We start from the raw sequence: 18,239 nt of genomic DNA on the forward strand, positions 1-18,239 counted from the left end.
ATACCTATTAGTGCTGTGAAATGTTTCCTGTGCTTTTGATGTATCTTTTTATGATTTTATGATATGTTGTGTTTTTATTCCTGTTATTTCTTGATGTTAATGTGAAGCACTTTGGGTACCTTTTGGTAATTGTAAAGGGCTATACAAATAAATGTTGATTGATGGATTGATATCAATATCATGTTGTTTTCTGTCCTGATTTTGTTGTCTTTTAATCAGTTGGTCAGATTTTTTGTTGTGTTGGGTGAAAAAAAGCAGCACAGTTACTAATGTTTATTAATGTTCTCAAAATGTGCTGATTTATGTCAATTTTGTTGTATTATCATATATGTAACTGCAACCTATGGAAGCAAAAATAAATTAGAGAGGTTTGTTGTAATGAGATAATCTCATAGTTCTGAATATTAATGTGTTCATCACTTTAATTTTGCAGCTGGTAAATGTGTATTTTTGTACTTTAAATGCTGCTGGGTAGCTTGTGAATTTCACCAAAGTTGTATTTGAATCCATAATGCTTCATGCTTAATGTGTTGATTATATTTTGGAGTAGAAGTATAACGTAGCAGAAAATGGAAATACTGACCAACTCAAAATTGCAAACTTGAATAAATGTAAATAAATAAATGTATTTTTTTTTCCACCACTGGAAAACAGACTACTACGGACTCTTAGAAGAGATTATTCGTCTGACAGAAACACAACTGAATATAAAGAAAATCTTTCATTTTAAAATTAAACACATTCTTAGAAAAGATGATTAAAGTTGCAGAGAGTGGTGAAATTAAATTCATAGTGCAGTTCAGTACAGTAATAAAATCTAAAATTAACTTCTAAACTTCTAAATGCAGGACTTTTACTTGTAACTGAGTATTTTTATGGTATTGCTGCATTTACTCAAGTAAAATATCTGAATACTTCTTCCACCTCTAAACTACTAACTGACGTAACACAACTGAAAGCACAAGGAAATATACCACTATACATTCCCACCAAATGAAACTGAAAGTATGAGTTATGTTGTGGGTTTGTGGGCTAAACCATTGTTCACTGGAGGGAAGCTGTGTGTTTACAACTGGATGTTGAAGCTTAACAGTCAAAAGTTGGAAGATTGATGATGAGAAATTCACATATTTTAGCATTTATGCTGGATAAAGTGGGGAGGCGAGCAGGCTGTAAAACCTGATTAAAGTTGGTATCTGCCACACAAACAAGATCAGACATGGTGTTTTCCCGCCACTTGCACCTCCTCTCACATCCTCTTTTAAATTTCAAAGACGGTTCACGTGGCTGAAGAGAAGGACAAAGTGAGTATTAATTACAGACTTTACTGCTAATTTCTTCTGAAAAATGAATCTACTGTGAGATAAGATCTTTAATGACATTAATTACAGATCAAACTCTGTTGTGTTTTGAACAAAGAAAATGCTGACGAGTGCAGTTTGTGTTTCCTGTTTCAATGTTGACTGATGTGACTCGATAGTAGCTGTTTATTTGTCCTGTGAAGAGGCTGAGAATATTATGGCTGATGATGTTATGGCTCACTGTTTTTGTGCTTAACTGTACTGCTTTGTCTACATTAATCAACCTACAGTACAGGAACTATAAACTAAACAAACCATAAAACAAATTAAGCAAACTATAAAACAAACTATAAACTAAACAAACCATAAAACAAGCTATAAACTAAGCAAACCATAAAACAAACTGTAATAGAAACAGAGAGAGGGATGGTGGAAATGAAGTGCTGCAGAGCAAAGAATGGCCTCCAGAAAATGTTTAAACAATTATATTATAATTATAATAAGAATTTCTTTCTAAACACAAATGTGGTGTTTTAAAAGGGAAACTGTGATTCCTAATCAACAGACTGTTCATGAAAAGACAAAAGTTAAATAAAATTTTTTGTATCTGATATCTGAATATCTTGCAAACCTACTCAAAATTCAACCTGTGCTCTATTACTGCCATCTAGTGGGCACTTTGGCGAACACAACACATTAAATGAAGAGCCTGTCAATAATATTGGAGAATTGTTTTCTATATTTATATTAGATATATTATATTAGATATGGTGTATTGAGAAAATGAAATCAGTAATGATGTTGAGTGGTTATCAGAACTATATTTATATCCACAGAAGTTCTTTTTGAGGCGTAAATATTAATAAATGATATATTTTACCTGGTCAGTGTGATGTTTGAGTGTTTCCTCTGTTTCGGCTTTAATTTGCAAACGTTTTTTGTTCGTCCTCTCGTCTCTCGGTGTGTATCAGATGGCGTTGAGGACGTTAGAGGCGAAGTGGAAAGCAGCCCTGGTCTCCATCCTGGAGGAGCTCACCGAGCAAGAATTCAAAAAGTTGCTGTTCAAACTGAACACAATCCCTCAAGGTGTGAAGTTTGGCAAGACCAGACAAGATATCCCTCATATAATCGTCCAGTACTATGGGACAGAGAAGTCCATCTCTGTCATAGATAAAGAAATGAAGCTGATACCGAGGAACGACGCTGCAGTCCAGCAGCTGCTGCTCCCCTTTGTGGAGAAACTGAAGGCACAGCAGCAGAAAATCAAAGGTGAGTACGATTCATACGATTGAAGCTGTGAATGGATTTAGATTATTTCCCCCCGTTGTTTGATTCTTTAACATGAAATCACAGTGAATGTAACTGGGATGTTTGACACTTTATGTCAGAGAAAAAACGTTTACAAAGTGATCAAAACAAATCTGAAACAGTCAAATACATAACTGATAGTCGGCCACACAGCAGCCAACTCCGTGGTTTTCTTTCACTTTTTAAAATGTGTTTTTCAGAAGAAAAGAGCAAAGTTACAACTGACAAGAAGCCCAAACCTGCGGCTGGTAGGTCAACACACACACACACACACACACACACACACACACACATAGTGAAGATCCTGGTATCATAGTAAACTAGTAAACCTGATGAATCCATTGGTACCAACCATGTCATACTAGCTGGTCATGAAGGAGGTTAAATAACGCTCCAAACCGAGGAAAAACTGTCATGTCCATTTTCAAAGGGGTCCCTTGACCTCTGACCTCCAGATCAGTGAATGTAAATGGGTTCTATGGGTACCCACGAGTCTCCCCTTTACAGACATGCCCATTTTATGATAATCACATGCAGTTTGCTTGACCTTTATTAAAATGTCCTTTTCAGAGAAGAGGAGCAAAGTTGCGGCTGAATCAGGACTAGTGGCTAAGAAGCCAAAACCTGCAGCTGGTAGGTCACCACACACACACTCACACTGTCGTCAACGCCGATACGTCCTGTCGTCAACGCCGATACGTCCTGTCGTCAACGCCTATGCATCCTGTCGTCATCGCCTATGCATCCTGTCGTCAACGCTTACGTCCTGTCGTCATCGCCTACATCTCGCCAAAATCTAGTGTAAGATTGGAGCGTTATTTAACCTCCTTCACAGCAAGCTAGTATGACATGGTTGGTACCAATGGCTTCTTTAGGTTTTTTAGCTGATACCAGTATCTTTACTCCAGCTTTAAAACTGAGCCGCTACAATCTAAAAATCACATATTGCTTTTATTTGTCAAAGAGATTAGTGGCGTTCAAACAAATTTGCGTTATCGCGTTAACTTTGACAGCCCTAATAAATATCATAAATATACAATATCTAGAACACATTTAAATTGAATCCTAGAATCGTTTTCAATTCGTGTGTTTCACCTTTTTTAAAATGTCCTTTTCAGAGAAGAAGAGCAAAGTTGCAGCTGGATCTGGACCAGTGGCCAAGAAGCCCAAACCTGCAGCTGGTAGGTCAACACACACACACTCATACTGTCGTCAACACCTATACACACTGTCGTCAACGCCTATACGTACTGTCGTCAACGCCTATACGTCCTGTAGTCAACGCCTATACATCCTGTAGTAAACGCCTATACACACTGTCATCAACGCCTATACGTCCTGCTTCAACGCCTATACGTCCTGTCGTCAACGCCGATACGTACTGACGTCAACGCCGATACGTACTGTCGTCAACGCCGATACGTCCTGTAGTCAACGCCAATACACCCTGTCGTCAACGTCGATACGTCCTGTCGTCAACGCCTATACGTCCTGTAGTCAACGCCTATACACCCTGTCGTCAACGTCGATACGTCCTGTCGTCAACGCCTATACGTCCTGTAGTCAACGCCTATACACCCTGTCGTCAACGTCGATATGTCCTGTCGTCAACGCCTATACGTCCTGTAGTCAACGCCTATACATCCTGTCGTAAACGCTGATACGTCCTGTCGTCAAAGCCGATACGTCCTGACGTCAACATCGATACGTCCTGTCGTCAATGCCGATACGTCCTGTTGTCCACACCGATACGTCCTGTCGTCAACGCCTATGCATCCTGTCGTCATCGCCTATGTGCTGTTGTCAACACCTATGACCTGTCGTCATCGCCTACATCTTGCCAAAATCTAGTGTAAGATTGGAGCATTATTTAACCTCCTTCACAGCAAGCTAGTATGACATGGTTGGTACCAATGGCTTCTTTAGGTTTTTTAGCTTCATATGATACCAGTATCTTCACTCCAGCTTTAAAACTGAGCCGCTACAATCTAAAAATCACATATTGCGTTTATGCGTCAAAGAGATTAGTGGCGTTCAAACAAATTTGCGTTATCGCGTTAACTTTGACAGCCCTAATAAATATCATAAATATACAATATCTAGAACACATTTAAATTGAATCCTAGAATCGTTTTCAATTTGTGTGTTTCACCTTTTTTAAAATGTCCTTTTCAGAGAAGAAGAGCAAAGTTGCAGCTGGATCTGGACCAGTGGCCAAGAAGCCCAAACCTGCAGCTGGTAGGTCAACACACACACTCATACTGTCGTCAACACCTATACGTCCTGTAGTCAACGCCTATATGTCCTGTAGTCAACGCCTATACACACTGTCGTCAACGCCTATACACCCTGTCATCAACGCCTATACGTCCTGCTTCAACGCCTATACGTCCTGTAGTCAACGCCAATACATACTGATGTCAACGCCGATACGTACTGTCGTAAACACCGATACGTCCTGTTGTCAACGCCTGTACGTCCTGTCGTCATCACCTACATCCTGTCGCTACCGCCTATTCGTCCTGAAGTCAACACCTATACATCCTGTCGTCAACGCATATAGGTCCTGTCGTCAACGCATATAGGTCCTGTCGTCAACACCTATACATCCTGTCCTCAACGCCTATACACCCTGTCGTCAACGTCGATACGTCCTGTCGTCAACGCCTGTACATCCTGTCGTAAACGCTGATATGTCCTGTCGTCAAAGCCGATACGTCCTGACGTCAACGTCGATACGTCCTGTCGTCAACGCCTATACGTCCTGTCGTCAACGCCTATGCATCCTGTCGTCATCGCCTATGTGCTGTCGTCAACACCTACGTCCTGTCGTCAACGCCTACGTCCTGTCGTCATCGCCTACATCTTGCCAAAATCTAGTGTAAGATTGGAGCGTTATTTAACCTCCTTCACAGCAAGCTAGTATGACATGGTTGGTACCAATGGCTTCTTTAGGTTTTTTAGCTTCATATGATACCAGTATCTTCACTCTAGCTTTAAAACTGAGCCGCTACAATCTAAAAATCACATATTGCGTTTATGCGTCAAAGAGATTAGTGGCGTTCAAACAAATTTGCGTTATCGCGTTAACTTCTTTGACAGTCCTAATAAATATCATAAATATACGATATCTAGAACACATTTAAATTGAATCCTAGAATCGTTTTCAATTTGTGTGTTTCACCTTTTTTAAAATGTCCTTTTCAGAGAAGAAGAGCAAAGTTGCAGCTGGATCTGGACCAGTGGCCAAGAAGCCCAAACCTGCAGCTGGTAGGTCAACACACACTCATACTGTCGTCAACACCTATACACACTGTCGTCAACGCCTATACACCCTGTCATCAACGCCTATACGTCCTGCTTCAATGCCTATATGTCCTGTAGTCAACGCCTATACACCCTGTCATCAATGCCTATACGTCCTGCTTCAACGCCTATACGTCCTGCAGTCAACGCCAATACGTACTGACGTCAACGCCGATACGTCCTGTTGTCAACGCCTGTACGTCCTGTCGTCATCACCTACATCCTGTCGCTACCGCCTATTCGTCCTGTCGTCAACACCTATACATCCTGTCCTCAACGCATATACGTCCTGTCGTCATCACCCTCGTCCTGTCGTCATCACCTACATCCTGTCGCCAATACCTATATGTTCTGTCGCCAACGCCTATATGTCTTGTCGCCAACGTCTATACGTCCCGTCGCCAACACTTATATATATACACATACAGACACACACACATACATATATAGAAAATATGTATATGTAGAGAAGCTACAACAGAACAGACAGTATGTTACTATATGATAAATTAAAACATAATAAATGTATAGTATCAATAACACATTTAAATTTAATCCGTGGATCATTTTCAATTTGTGTGTTTAACTTTTTTAGTATGTAATTTTCAGCAAAGTTGCAGCTGACTTAGGAGCTGTGGCCAAGAAGCCCAAACCTGCAGCTGGTAGGTCAACACACACACACTCATACTGTCGTCAACACCTATACGTCCTGTAGTCAACGTAGAGACATTAGTGAAGTTTTACCTTAAAAACATCGACAGTGTTGTTTGTTTCTTCTCTTAAAGATCAACTGAAGAGCTGCCGACCTGACGAGGTGAGAAAGAAAACGGTTAATAACGAACACTCCACCTAGCTGCTGCTGTCAACAGATACATTCAAGCTCATATTTATTTGATCAGATATATAAAATATGTGTTATTTTTATACTATTTTGTCCTACTCGTCCTGTCGTCAACACCTATGCGTCCTGTTGCCAAGACCTATACAGTACATCCTGTCGTCAAGTCCTATAAGTCCTGTCACCAATGCCATTACAGTACAATCTGCCGTCAACACCTATACGTCCTGTTGTCAATGCCTATACGTCCTGTCGTCAACACCTATACGTCCTGTCGCCAACGCCTGCATCCTGTCACCAACGCATACGTCCTGTCGTCAACACCTATGTCCTCTCATCAACTTCTATGCACGCTGTCGTCAACATTGTTACATCCTGTCGTCAACACCTACATCCTGTCATCAACACCTATACGTCCTGTTGCCAATGCCCACGTCCTGTCATCAACTTCTATACAAGCTGTCGTCAACATTGTTACATCCTGTCGCCAACGCCTATACGTCCTGTCGCCAACGCCTACATCCTGTCATCAACACCTATACGTCCTGTCGACAACGCCCACGTCCTGTCGTCAACGCCCACGTCCTGTCGTCAGCACCCATATGTCCTGTCGTCAACACCTACATCCTGTCATCAACACCTATACGTCCTGTCGACAACGCCCACTTCCTGTCGTCAACGCCCATACGTCCTGTCGTCAACACCCATACGTCCTGTCGTCAACACCTACGTCCTGTCATCATATAAAACCATGGCTATAAACAAACATCATAAAACTGTTAGACACTGTCTCGTCTCTGCTCAGTTTATAAACTGTTAAATATAGTGTGGTTTGTAAACAGAAATAAATTGTCCTTTAATGCAGACACTCAACTATTTGACTACTTTATCAGAGTGGTTATTGTACTGGACCTTTCTTCTTGTCTCAAACCTTCATTATGAATGTAGATCTGTGTTTATCCAGGTTCAGAGTGCTGCTGTCCAGACTGGGAGGATTACAATAATCAGGATCAAAAGCACCAATAAGACCTACACTCACCTGTTGGTAGAGTTCAACGACCGTCTGCAGACTGTTTTTGTGACAACTCGACATCTGGCAAACGCATTTGGCTACGTAGCGAATGATGATTTCATTGAGAGATTCTCTTATGAAATACCGCTCACAGCCGAAGCAAAAGTACAAGGAAATAAAATTATAGAGATCAAAAACAGGTAAAAATGTTCTACAGATATTTGTAGATCAGGGTGATGTTGGTTTGTGTTTTCTTTGTCAGGTGGGCTACTCCCAGTGCTCCACCAGTGGGTGGTCCAGTTCCAGGTCATGGTACAACTGTCTGTCCTATCCTTTTTCAACTTGTTCTTAATAAAAGAGCCACTTGTGGCAGTCAACCCACTCCGACTGTTGAGGCCTTCTTAATCGAAGCTTGTGCTTCAACTGAGTTGGTAATTACAGGAGAGTTGCAGATATATTTCCACCAAGCTGTTCAGTTCAGTTTGTTACACATTAGAATGTTATTTTTGTGTTTCCATTAGCAAAAGTTGAGGGTGGTACCGATAGAACCTCTCCATTCTTGGTCCTGCCTCGGTCGAGGTTCCAAGCGGGCAGAAGGTGTAGTTAAAACACTTCAGAGGTATGATCACATTATCCCGTTGGAGGTGTAACAGGTGGTGTTTTTAATACAATCGCTCTAGGAGAGGGGATTACCAGACCGTTACATGGAAAACGCCGGTTACGGTTCAGTGACACGACAGAAGTTGCGCCCATAATTCACGCAAGGCATCATGGGGGCTACAGATAAGATGGATATGGACCTCTGATGCACTAGTCTACAAGAAATTAAAGGTGTGCATCAACCTTTACAGTCAGTATTTTGTAGCTAGAAAAATAAATCCTGAGATCCAAAAATACCATGAAAAAACTGTTTGTTGCTAATACTTCTGTGAACGTACAAATGCCTCAAAATTGCAAACTTGAATAAATGTAAATAAATAATAAATGTACTTTGTTTCTTTCCACCACTGATAAAGACCACAGACTACTACGGACTCTTAAACACATTAAAAAAGTTGATTAAAGCTCCAGACAGTGGTGAAATTAAATTCATAGTGCAGTTCAGTACAGTAAAATAATCTAAAATTAACTTCTAAAATTCTAAATGCAGGACTTTTACTTGTAACTGAGTATTTTTATGGTATTGCTGCATTTACTCAAGTAAAATATCTGAATACTTCTTCCACCTCTAAACTACTGACTGACTTAACACAACTGAAAGCACAAGGAAATATACCACTATCACTTCCCACCAAATGAAACTGAAAGTATGAGTTATGTTGTGGGTTTGTGGGCTAAACCATTGTTCACTGGAGGGAAGCTGTGTGTTTACAACTGGATGTTGAAGCTTAACAGTCAAAAGTTGGGAAAAAATAAAGATTGATGATGAAAAATTCACATATTTTAGCATTTATGCTGGATAAAGTGGGGAGGCGAGCAGGCTGTAAAACCTGATTAAAGTTGGTATCTGCCACACAAACAAGATCAGACTTTGTGCCCTCCTGCACACTGGCACCTCCTCTCACATCCTCTTTTAAATTTCAAAGACGGTTCACGTGGCTGAAGAGAAGGACAAAGTGAGTATTAATTACAGACTTTACTGCTAATTTCTTCTGAAAAATGAATCTACTGTGAGATAAGATCTTTAATGACATTAATTACAGATCAAACTCTGTTGTGTTTTGAACAAAGAAAATGCTGACGAGTGCAGTTTGTGTTTCCTGTTTCAATGTTGACTGATGTGACTCGATAGTAGCTGTTTATTTGTCCTGTGAAGAGGCTGAGAATATTATGGCTGATGATGTTATGGCTCACTGTTTTTGTGCTTAACTGTACTGCTTTGTCTACATTAATCAACCTACAGTACAGGAACTATAAACTAAATAAACCATAAAACAAACTACAAATTAAGCAATCCATAAAACAAACTGTAATAGAAACAGAGAGAGGGATGGTGGAAATGAAGTGCCGCAGAGCAAAGAATGGCCTCCAGAAAATGTTTAAACAATTATATTATAATTATAATAAGAATTTCTTTCTAAACACAAATGTGGTGTTTTAAACAGGGACTGTGATTCCTAATCAACAGACTGTTCATGAAAAGACAAAAATTAAATTAAATTTTTTGTATCTGATATCTGAATATCTTGCAAACCTACTCAAAATTCAACCTGTGCTCTATTACTGCCATCTAGTGGGCACTTTGGCGAACACAACACATTAAATGAAGAGCCTGTCGATAATATTGGAGAATTGTTTTCTATATTTATATTAGATATATTATATTAGATATGGTGTATTGAGAAAATGAAATCAGTAATGATGTTGAGTGGTTATCAGAACTATATTTATATCCACAGAAGTTCTTTTTGAGGCGTAAATATTAATAAATGATATATTTTACCTGGTCAGTGTGATGTTTGAGTGTTTCCTCAGTTTCTGCTTTTAATTTGCAAACGTTTTTTGTTCGTCCTCTCGTCTCTCGGTGTGTAACAGATGGCGTTGATGATGTTAGAGATAAAGTGGAAAGCAGCCCTGGTCTCCATCCTGGAGGAGCTCACCGAGCCCCAGTTCAGTAAGTTGCTGTTCAAACTGGACACAATCCCTCAAGGTGTGAAGTTTGGCAAGACCAGAGAAGATATCCCTCATATAATCGTCCAGTACTATGGGACAGAGGAGTCCATCTCCGTCATAGATAAAGAAATGAAGCTGATACCGAGGAACGACGCTGCAGTCCAGCAGCTGCTGCTCCCCTTTGTGGAGAAACTGAAGGCACAGCAGAAAATCAAAGGTGAGTTCATACGATTGAAGCTGTGAATGGATTTAGATTATTTCCCCCCGTTGTTTGATTCTTTAACATGAAATCCCAGTGAATGTAACTGGGATGTTTGACACTTTATGTCAGAGTAAAAAGGTTTACAAAGTGATCAAAACAAATATGAAACACACAAATACATAACTGATAGTCGGCCACACAGCAGCCAACTCCGTGGTTTTCTTTCACTTTTTAAAATGTGTTTTTCAGAGAAAAAGAGCAAAGTTAAAACTGACAAGAAGCCCAAACCTGCAGCTGGTAGGTCTACAAACACACACACACACACACACACACACACACATAGTGAAGATCCTGGTATTATAGTAAACTAGTAAACCTGATGAATCCATCGGTACCAACCATGTCATACTAGCTGGTCATGAAGGAGGTTAAATAACGCTCCAAACTGACTCTAAATGTTGGCGAGGAAAAACTGTCATATCCATTTTCAAAGGGGTCCCTTGACCTCTGACCTCTAGATCAGTGAATGTAAATGGGTTCTATGGGTACCCACGAGTCTCCCCTTTACAGACATATCCACTTTATGATCATCACATGCGGTTTGCTTGACCTTTTTTTAAAATGTCCTTTTCAGAGAAGAAGAGCAAAGTTGCAGCTGGATCTGGACCAGTGGCCAAGAAGCCCAAATCTGCAGCTGGTAGGTCAACACACACACACTCACACTGTCATCAACACCTACATGTCCTGTCGTCAACGCATATACGTCCTGCTGTCAACGCCTATACACACTGTCGTCAACGCCGATACATACTGACGTCAACGCCAATACGTACTGTCGTAAACACCGATACGTCCTGTTGTCAACGCCTGTACGGCCTGTCGTCATCACCTACATCCTGTCTCTATCGCCTATTCGTCCTGAAGTCAACACCTATACATCCTGTCGTCAACGCATATACGTCCTGTCGTCAACGCATATACGTCCTGTCGTCGTCACCTACATCCTGTCGCAAACGCCTATACGTCCTGTCGTCATCACCTATATGTTCTGTCGCCAACGCCTAAATGTCTTGTCGCCAACGTCTATACGTCCTGTCGCCAACGCTTATATGTATACACATATACACACACACACATACATATATAGAAAACATGTATATGTAGAGCAGCTACAACAGAACAGACAGTATGTTAATATATGATAAATTAAAACATAATAAATGTATAGTATCAATAACACATTTAAATTGAATCCATGAATCATTTTCAATTTCTGTGTTTAACCTTTTTAAAATGTCTTTTTCAGGGACGACGAGCAAATTTGCAGCTGACTCAGGAGCTGTGGCCAAGAAGCCCAAACCTGCAGCTGGTAGGTCAACACACACTGAGAATACTCTGACTGTGGTAGTGTAGAGACATTATTGAAGTTTTACCTTAAAAACATCGACAGTGTTGTTTGTTTCTTCTCTTAAAGATCAACTGAAGAGCTGCCGACCTGACGAGGTGAGAAACAAAACGGTTAATAACGAACACTCCACCTAGCTGCTGCTGACAACAGATACATTCAAGCTCATATTTATTTTATCATATATATAAAATATGTGTTATCTTTATACTATTTTGTCCTACTCGTCCTGTCGTCAACACCAATGCGTCCTTTCACCAACGCCTATATGCCCTGTCGTCAACGCCTATGCGTCCTTTCGCCAACGCCTATATGCCCTGTCGTCAACGCCTATGCGTCCTTTCGCCAATGCCTTTAAGTCCTCTCACCAACGCCTATACAGTACATCCTGTCGTCAACGCCTATGCGTCCTGTTGCCAATGCCTATACATCCTGTCGCCAACGCCTATAAGTCCTGTCACCAACGCCTTTACAGTACAATCTGTCGTCAACACCTATATGTCCTGATGTCAATGCCTATACGTCCTGTCGTCAACACGGATACGTCCTGTCGTCAACACCTATACGTCCTGTCATCTAGTCTTTATACTGTCGTCAACGCCTATGTCCTGTCGCAAACGCCTACATCCTGTCGCCAACGCCTATAAGTCCTGTCACCAACGCCTTTACAGTACAATCTGTCGTCAACACCTATACATCCTGTCGCCAACGCCTATACGTCCTGTCGTCAACACCTATACGTCCTGTCGTCATGTCTTTATACTGTCGTCAACACCTATGTCCTGTCGCCAACGCCTATACAACCTGTCGTCAACACCTATATGTCGCCAACGTTTGTTCGCCGTTACTTTGCAGTTTTGGATTAATAATACAAAACATAATCAATGAATCATGAGTTTACATCAACAGTATTTCACAACAATGACCGGCTTGCTGTACATAATCCCTTACTTATGGGCCATTTTCCATAATGAATACTTTTATCTTCGGTACTTTGAGTATATTTTGATGCTAATACATTTGTACTATTACTTTTAAATGCATATTTACTTGTAACATAGTTAAAAAGATTTCAGTATTTCTTCCACCACTTCCACCTCAAAATGTTCATGTTAGAGTCTTTATCTGCATGTGCGTATATCTGTATATAAATACGTAAATAGTTCAAAATATGTACTCTGTAAGTGTCTTTAAAACATTAACTCTCAATAAAATTACTTGGAGGAATTCTTCTAATAGTGTTTTTATCTTGTGGTTTGTTCAGATGCTTCCTTTCGGAGCTGTGAAGCCTCAACAGACAGTGACGCAGGAATCATCCATGCAACCAACTGGATCCATGGAAACTAAGGTAGCTGCAGTGACGTCTCTATGTTTGTTTACTTATCATCTAGTCATAACTGAGAATAGTAAAGGGACCTATCAGACTCCCCTAAGGTATCCCGTTTTCCACAACAGGATTTCTGTTAATCCTTTCAAAGTAAAAATCCTCTGTTGACATATTTTGTTGTGAAGGTCATCATCAATTAATGTTAACGAAATTAACAATTCAATAAAAACTCAAAAATGATCTCAATTAGAATTAAATAATCTTAATTGTTAAAAGATATAACAAAAACAGTCAAAAATTAAAGAATATTTTACTTCACTTACCATCTTTTTCAGGAGTTTTCAATAATATCTCATGGTCTCCACGTGTTTTTCCATCAGATTCATCAGGAGAATCCTGTTTGAAAATTACTTTCACTCAATTTAGATCCGTTTATTGAGTACACCTCGCTAAAACCAATGCAGTCTAAGACGGACTGTTTTCCTCCCGGAAGTCTGAACTGAAGCTTGCGTTTTGTCAACTTGTAAACATTTGATCCGGTTAGTTTTGGTTTCACATTGCAATGATGCTAGCGCAAAGAACTCGTCATGACATACCTACGTCCTGTCATCAACGCCTATTCATCCTATTGTCAATGTTGATACATCCTGTCGACAACGGCCACATCCCCCCATTAACACCTATACGTCCTGTCGACAACGCCCACGTCCTGTCATCAACACCTGTACGTCCTGTCGTCAATACCTATACGTCCTGTCGTCAATACCTACATCCTGTCATCAACTTTTATACAACCTGTCGTCTACGTTGATACATCCTGTCTACAACGCCCACGTCCTGTCATCAACTTCTATTCAACCTGTCGTCTACGTTGATACATCCTGTCGACAACGCCCACGTCCTGTCGTCAATACCTATACGTCCTGTCGTCAATACCTATACGTCCTGTCGTCAATACCTACATCCTGTCATCAACTTTTATACAACCTGTCGTCTACGTTGATACATCCTGTCGACAACGCCCACGTCATGTCGTCAACGCCCATACGTACTGTTGTCGATGCCTATATGTCCTGTCGTCACGTCTTTATACTGCCTTCAACACCTATATGTCGCCAACGTTTGTCGCCGTTACTTTGCACTTTCGGATTATAATACAAAACATAATCAATGAATCATGAGTTTACATCAACAGTATTTCACAACAGTGACCGGCTTGCTGTACATAATCCCTTACTTATGGGCCATTTTCCATAATAAATACTTTTATCTTTGGTACTTTGAGTATATTTTGATGCTAATACTTTTGTACTATTACTTTTGAATGCATATTTACTTGTAACATAGTTAAAAAGATTTCAGTATTTCTTCCACCACTCACACCTCAAAATGTTCATGTTAGAGTTTTTATCTGCATGTGCGTATATCTGTATATAAATACGTAAATAGTTCAAAATATGTACTCTGTAAGTGTCTTTAAAACATTAACTCTCAATAAAATTACTTGGAGGAATTCTTCTAATAGTGTTTTTATCTTGTGGTTTGTTCAGATGCTTCCTTTCGGAGCTGTGAAGCCTCAACAGACAGTGACGCAGGAATCATCCATGCAACCAACTGGATCCATGGAAACTAAGGTAGCTGCAGTGACGTCTCTATGTTTGTTTACTTATCATCTAGTCATAACTGAGAATAGTAAAGGGACCTATCAGACTCCCCTAAGGTATCCCGTTTTCCACAACAGGATTTCTGTTAATCCTTTCAAAGTAAAAATCCTCTGTTGACATATTTTGTTGTCAAGGTCATCATCAATTAATGTTAACGAAATTAACAATTCAATAAAAACTCAAAAATGATCTCAATTAGAATTAAATAATCTTAATTGTTAAAAGATATAACAAAAACAGTCAAAAATTAAAGAATATTTTACTTCACTTACCATCTTTTTCAGGAGTTTTCAATAATATCTCATGGTCTCCACGTGTTTTTCCATCAGATTCATCAGGAGAATCCTGTTTGAAAATTACTTTCACTCAATTTAGATCCGTTTATTGAGTACACCTCGCTAAAACCAATGCAGTCTAAGACGGACTGTTTTCCTCCCGGAAGTCTGAACTGAAGCTTGCGTTTTGTCAACTTGTAAACATTTGATCCGGTTAGTTTTGGTTTCACATTGCAATGATGCTAGCGCAAAGAACTCGTCATGACATACCTACGTCCTGTCATCAACGCCTATTCATCCTATTGTCAATGTTGATACATCCTGTCGACAACGGCCACATCCCCCCATTAACACCTATACGTCCTGTCGACAACGCCCACGTCCTGTCATCAACACCTGTACGTCCTGTCGTCAATACCTATACGTCCTGTCGTCAATACCTACATCCTGTCATCAACTTTTATACAACCTGTCGTCTACGTTGATACATCCTGTCTACAACGCCCACGTCCTGTCATCAACTTCTATTCAACCTGTCGTCTACGTTGATACATCCTGTCGACAACGCCCACGTCCTGTCGTCAATACCTATACGTCCTGTCGTCAATACCTATACGTCCTGTCGTCAATACCTACATCCTGTCATCAACTTTTATACAACCTGTCGTCTACGTTGATACATCCTGTCGACAACGCCCACGTCATGTCGTCAACGCCCATACGTACTGTTGTCGATGCCTATATGTCCTGTCGTCACGTCTTTATACTGCCTTCAACACCTATATGTCGCCAACGTTTGTCGCCGTTACTTTGCACTTTCGGATTATAATACAAAACATAATCAATGAATCATGAGTTTACATCAACAGTATTTCACAACAATGACCGGCTTGCTGTACATAATCCCTTACTTATGGGCCATTTTCCATAATAAATACTTTTATCTTTGGTACTTTGAGTATATTTTGATGCTAATACTTTTGTACTATTACTTTTGAATGCATATTTACTTGTAACATAGTTAAAAAGATTTCAGTATTTCTTCCACCACTCACACCTCAAAATGTTCATGTTAGAGTTTTTATCTGCATGTGCGTATATCTGTATATAAATACGTAAATAGTTCAAAATATGTACTCTGTAAGTGTCTTTAAAACATTAACTCTCAATAAAATTACTTGGAGGAATTCTTCTAATAGTGTTTTTATCTTGTGGTTTGTTCAGATGCTTCCTTTCGGAGCTGTGAAGCCTCAACAGACAGTGACGCAGGAATCATCCATGCAACCAACTGGATCCATGGAAACTAAGGTAGCTGCAGTGACGTCTCTATGTTTGTTTACTTATCATCTAGTCATAACTGAGAATAGTAAAGGGACCTATCAGACTCCCCTAAGGTATCCCGTTTTCCACAACAGGATTTCTGTTAATCCTTTCAAAGTAAAAATCCTCTGTTGACATATTTTGTTGTCAAGGTCATCATCAATTAATGTTAACGAAATTAACAATTCAATAAAAACTCAAAAATGATCTCAATTAGAATTAAATAATCTTAATTGTTAAAAGATATAACAAAAACAGTCAAATATTAAAGAATATTTTACTTCACTTACCATCTTTTTCAGGAGTTTTCAATAATATCTCATGGTCTCCACGTGTTTTTCCATCAGATTCATCAGGAGAATCCTGTTTGAAAATTACTTTCACTCAATTTAGATCCGTTTATTGAGTACACCTCGCTAAAACCAACGCAGTCTAAGACGGACTGTTTTCCTCCCGGAAGTCTGAACCGAAGCTTGCGTTTTGTCAACTTGTAAACATTTGATCCGGTTAGTTTTGGTTTCACATTGCAATGATGCTAGCGCAAAGAACTCGTCATGACATACCTACGTCCTATCGTTAACACCTATACGTCCTATTGTCAATGTTGATACATCCTGTCGACAACGCCCACGTCCCCCCATCAACACCTATACGTCCTGTCGACAACGCACACGTCCTGTCATCAACACCTGTACGTCCTGTCGACAACGCCCACGTCCTGTCATCAACACCTGTACGTCCTGTCGACAACGCCCACGTCCTGTCATCAACTTCTACACAACCTGTTGTCTACATTGATAAATCCTGTTGACAACGCCCACGTCCTGTCGTCAATACCTTTACGTCCTGTCGTCAACGCCTACATCCTGTCATCAACTTTTATACAACCTGTCGTCTACGTTGATATATCCTGTCGACAACGCCCATGTCCTGTCGTCAACGCCCATACGTACTGTCGTCAACACCTACGCCTTGTCATCATATAAAACTATGGCTATAAACAAACATAATAAAACTGTTCGACACTGTCTCGTCTCTGCTCAGTTTATAAGCTGTTAAATATTGTGTGGTTCGTAAACAGAAATAAATCGTCCTTTAAAGCAGACACTCAACTATTTGACTACTTTATCAGAGTGGTTATTGTACTGGACCTTTCTTCTTGTCTCAAACCTTCATTATGAATGTGGATCTGTGTTTATCCAGGTTCAGAGTGCTGCTGTCCAGACTGGGAGGATTACAATAATCAGGATCAAAAGCACCAATAAAACCTACACTCACCTGGTGGTAGAGTTCAACGACCGTCTGCAGACTGTTTTTGTGACAACTCGACATCTGGCAAACGCATTTGGCTACGTAGTGAATGATGATTTCATTGAGAGATTCTCTTATGAAATACCGCTCACAGCAGAAGCAAAAGTACAAGGAAATAAAATTATAGAGATCAAAAACCGGTAAAAATGTTCTACAGATATTTGTAGATCAGGGTGGTGTTGGTTTGTGTTTTCTTTGTCAGGTGGGATACTCCCAGTGCTCCACCAGTGGGTGGTTCACTTCCCAATATGGTACGACAGTCTGTCCTATCCTTTTTCAACTTGTTCTTAATAAAAGAGCCACTTGTGGCAGTCAACCCACTCCGACTGTTGAGGCCTTCTTAATCGAAGCTTGTGC

At 40.1% G+C, this 18,239-nt stretch overlaps 1 protein-coding gene and 1 long non-coding RNA gene across 13 annotated transcripts in view; one reads left to right on the forward strand and one right to left on the reverse strand.

Annotated features, from left to right (window-relative positions):
• Positions 1–1,019: 1,019 nt before the first annotated feature.
• LOC119476334 (titin-like) overlaps positions 1,020–18,239 on the forward strand; it is a 37,981-nt gene continuing 20,761 nt past the window's right edge. For 4 of the 11 annotated variants that reach the window (XR_005203996.1, XM_037749753.1, XM_037749760.1 and 1 more), the window contains exons 1-13: positions 1,025–1,304; positions 2,273–2,570; positions 2,810–2,857; positions 3,180–3,242; positions 3,728–3,790; positions 4,785–4,847; positions 5,817–5,879; positions 11,215–11,277; positions 11,887–11,949; positions 12,031–12,083; positions 13,250–13,333; positions 14,863–14,946; positions 16,476–16,559. Coding sequence is in view for 9 of the 11 variants with exons in the window: in XM_037749753.1 (XP_037605681.1) it covers positions 2,273–2,570; positions 2,810–2,857; positions 3,180–3,242; positions 3,728–3,790; positions 4,785–4,847; positions 5,817–5,879; positions 11,215–11,277; positions 11,887–11,949; positions 12,031–12,083; positions 13,250–13,333; positions 14,863–14,946; positions 16,476–16,559 (1,029 nt within the window). In the remaining 2 variants the exon portion in view is untranslated. Of the gene's footprint in view, positions 1,305–2,272; positions 2,571–2,809; positions 2,858–3,179; positions 3,243–3,727; positions 3,791–4,784; positions 4,848–5,816; positions 5,880–11,214; positions 11,278–11,886; positions 11,950–12,030; positions 12,084–13,249; positions 13,334–14,862; positions 14,947–16,475; positions 16,560–18,239 lie in introns of all 11 variants that reach the window. The other 7 variants (XM_037749755.1, XM_037749757.1, XM_037749762.1 and 4 more) reach the window with 6 other exon arrangements.
• LOC119476335 lies at positions 2,410–7,702 on the reverse strand. 2 transcript variants are annotated; one of them, XR_005203998.1, is made up of 3 exons: positions 7,458–7,702; positions 6,660–7,161; positions 2,410–2,542 (listed from the first exon to the last, which is right to left on the reverse strand). It is a non-coding gene; the product is annotated as an uncharacterized LOC119476335 (long non-coding RNA). The 2 variants fall into 2 exon arrangements; XR_005203999.1 differs by lacking the exon at positions 2,410–2,542 and adding an exon at positions 4,874–4,905 and having other exon boundaries at positions 6,874–7,161; positions 7,458–7,686.

The sequence above is a fragment of the Sebastes umbrosus genome, chromosome 17, assembly GCF_015220745.1.
Source record: "Sebastes umbrosus isolate fSebUmb1 chromosome 17, fSebUmb1.pri, whole genome shotgun sequence".
Taxonomy (NCBI): Eukaryota; Metazoa; Chordata; class Actinopteri; order Perciformes; family Sebastidae; genus Sebastes; species Sebastes umbrosus.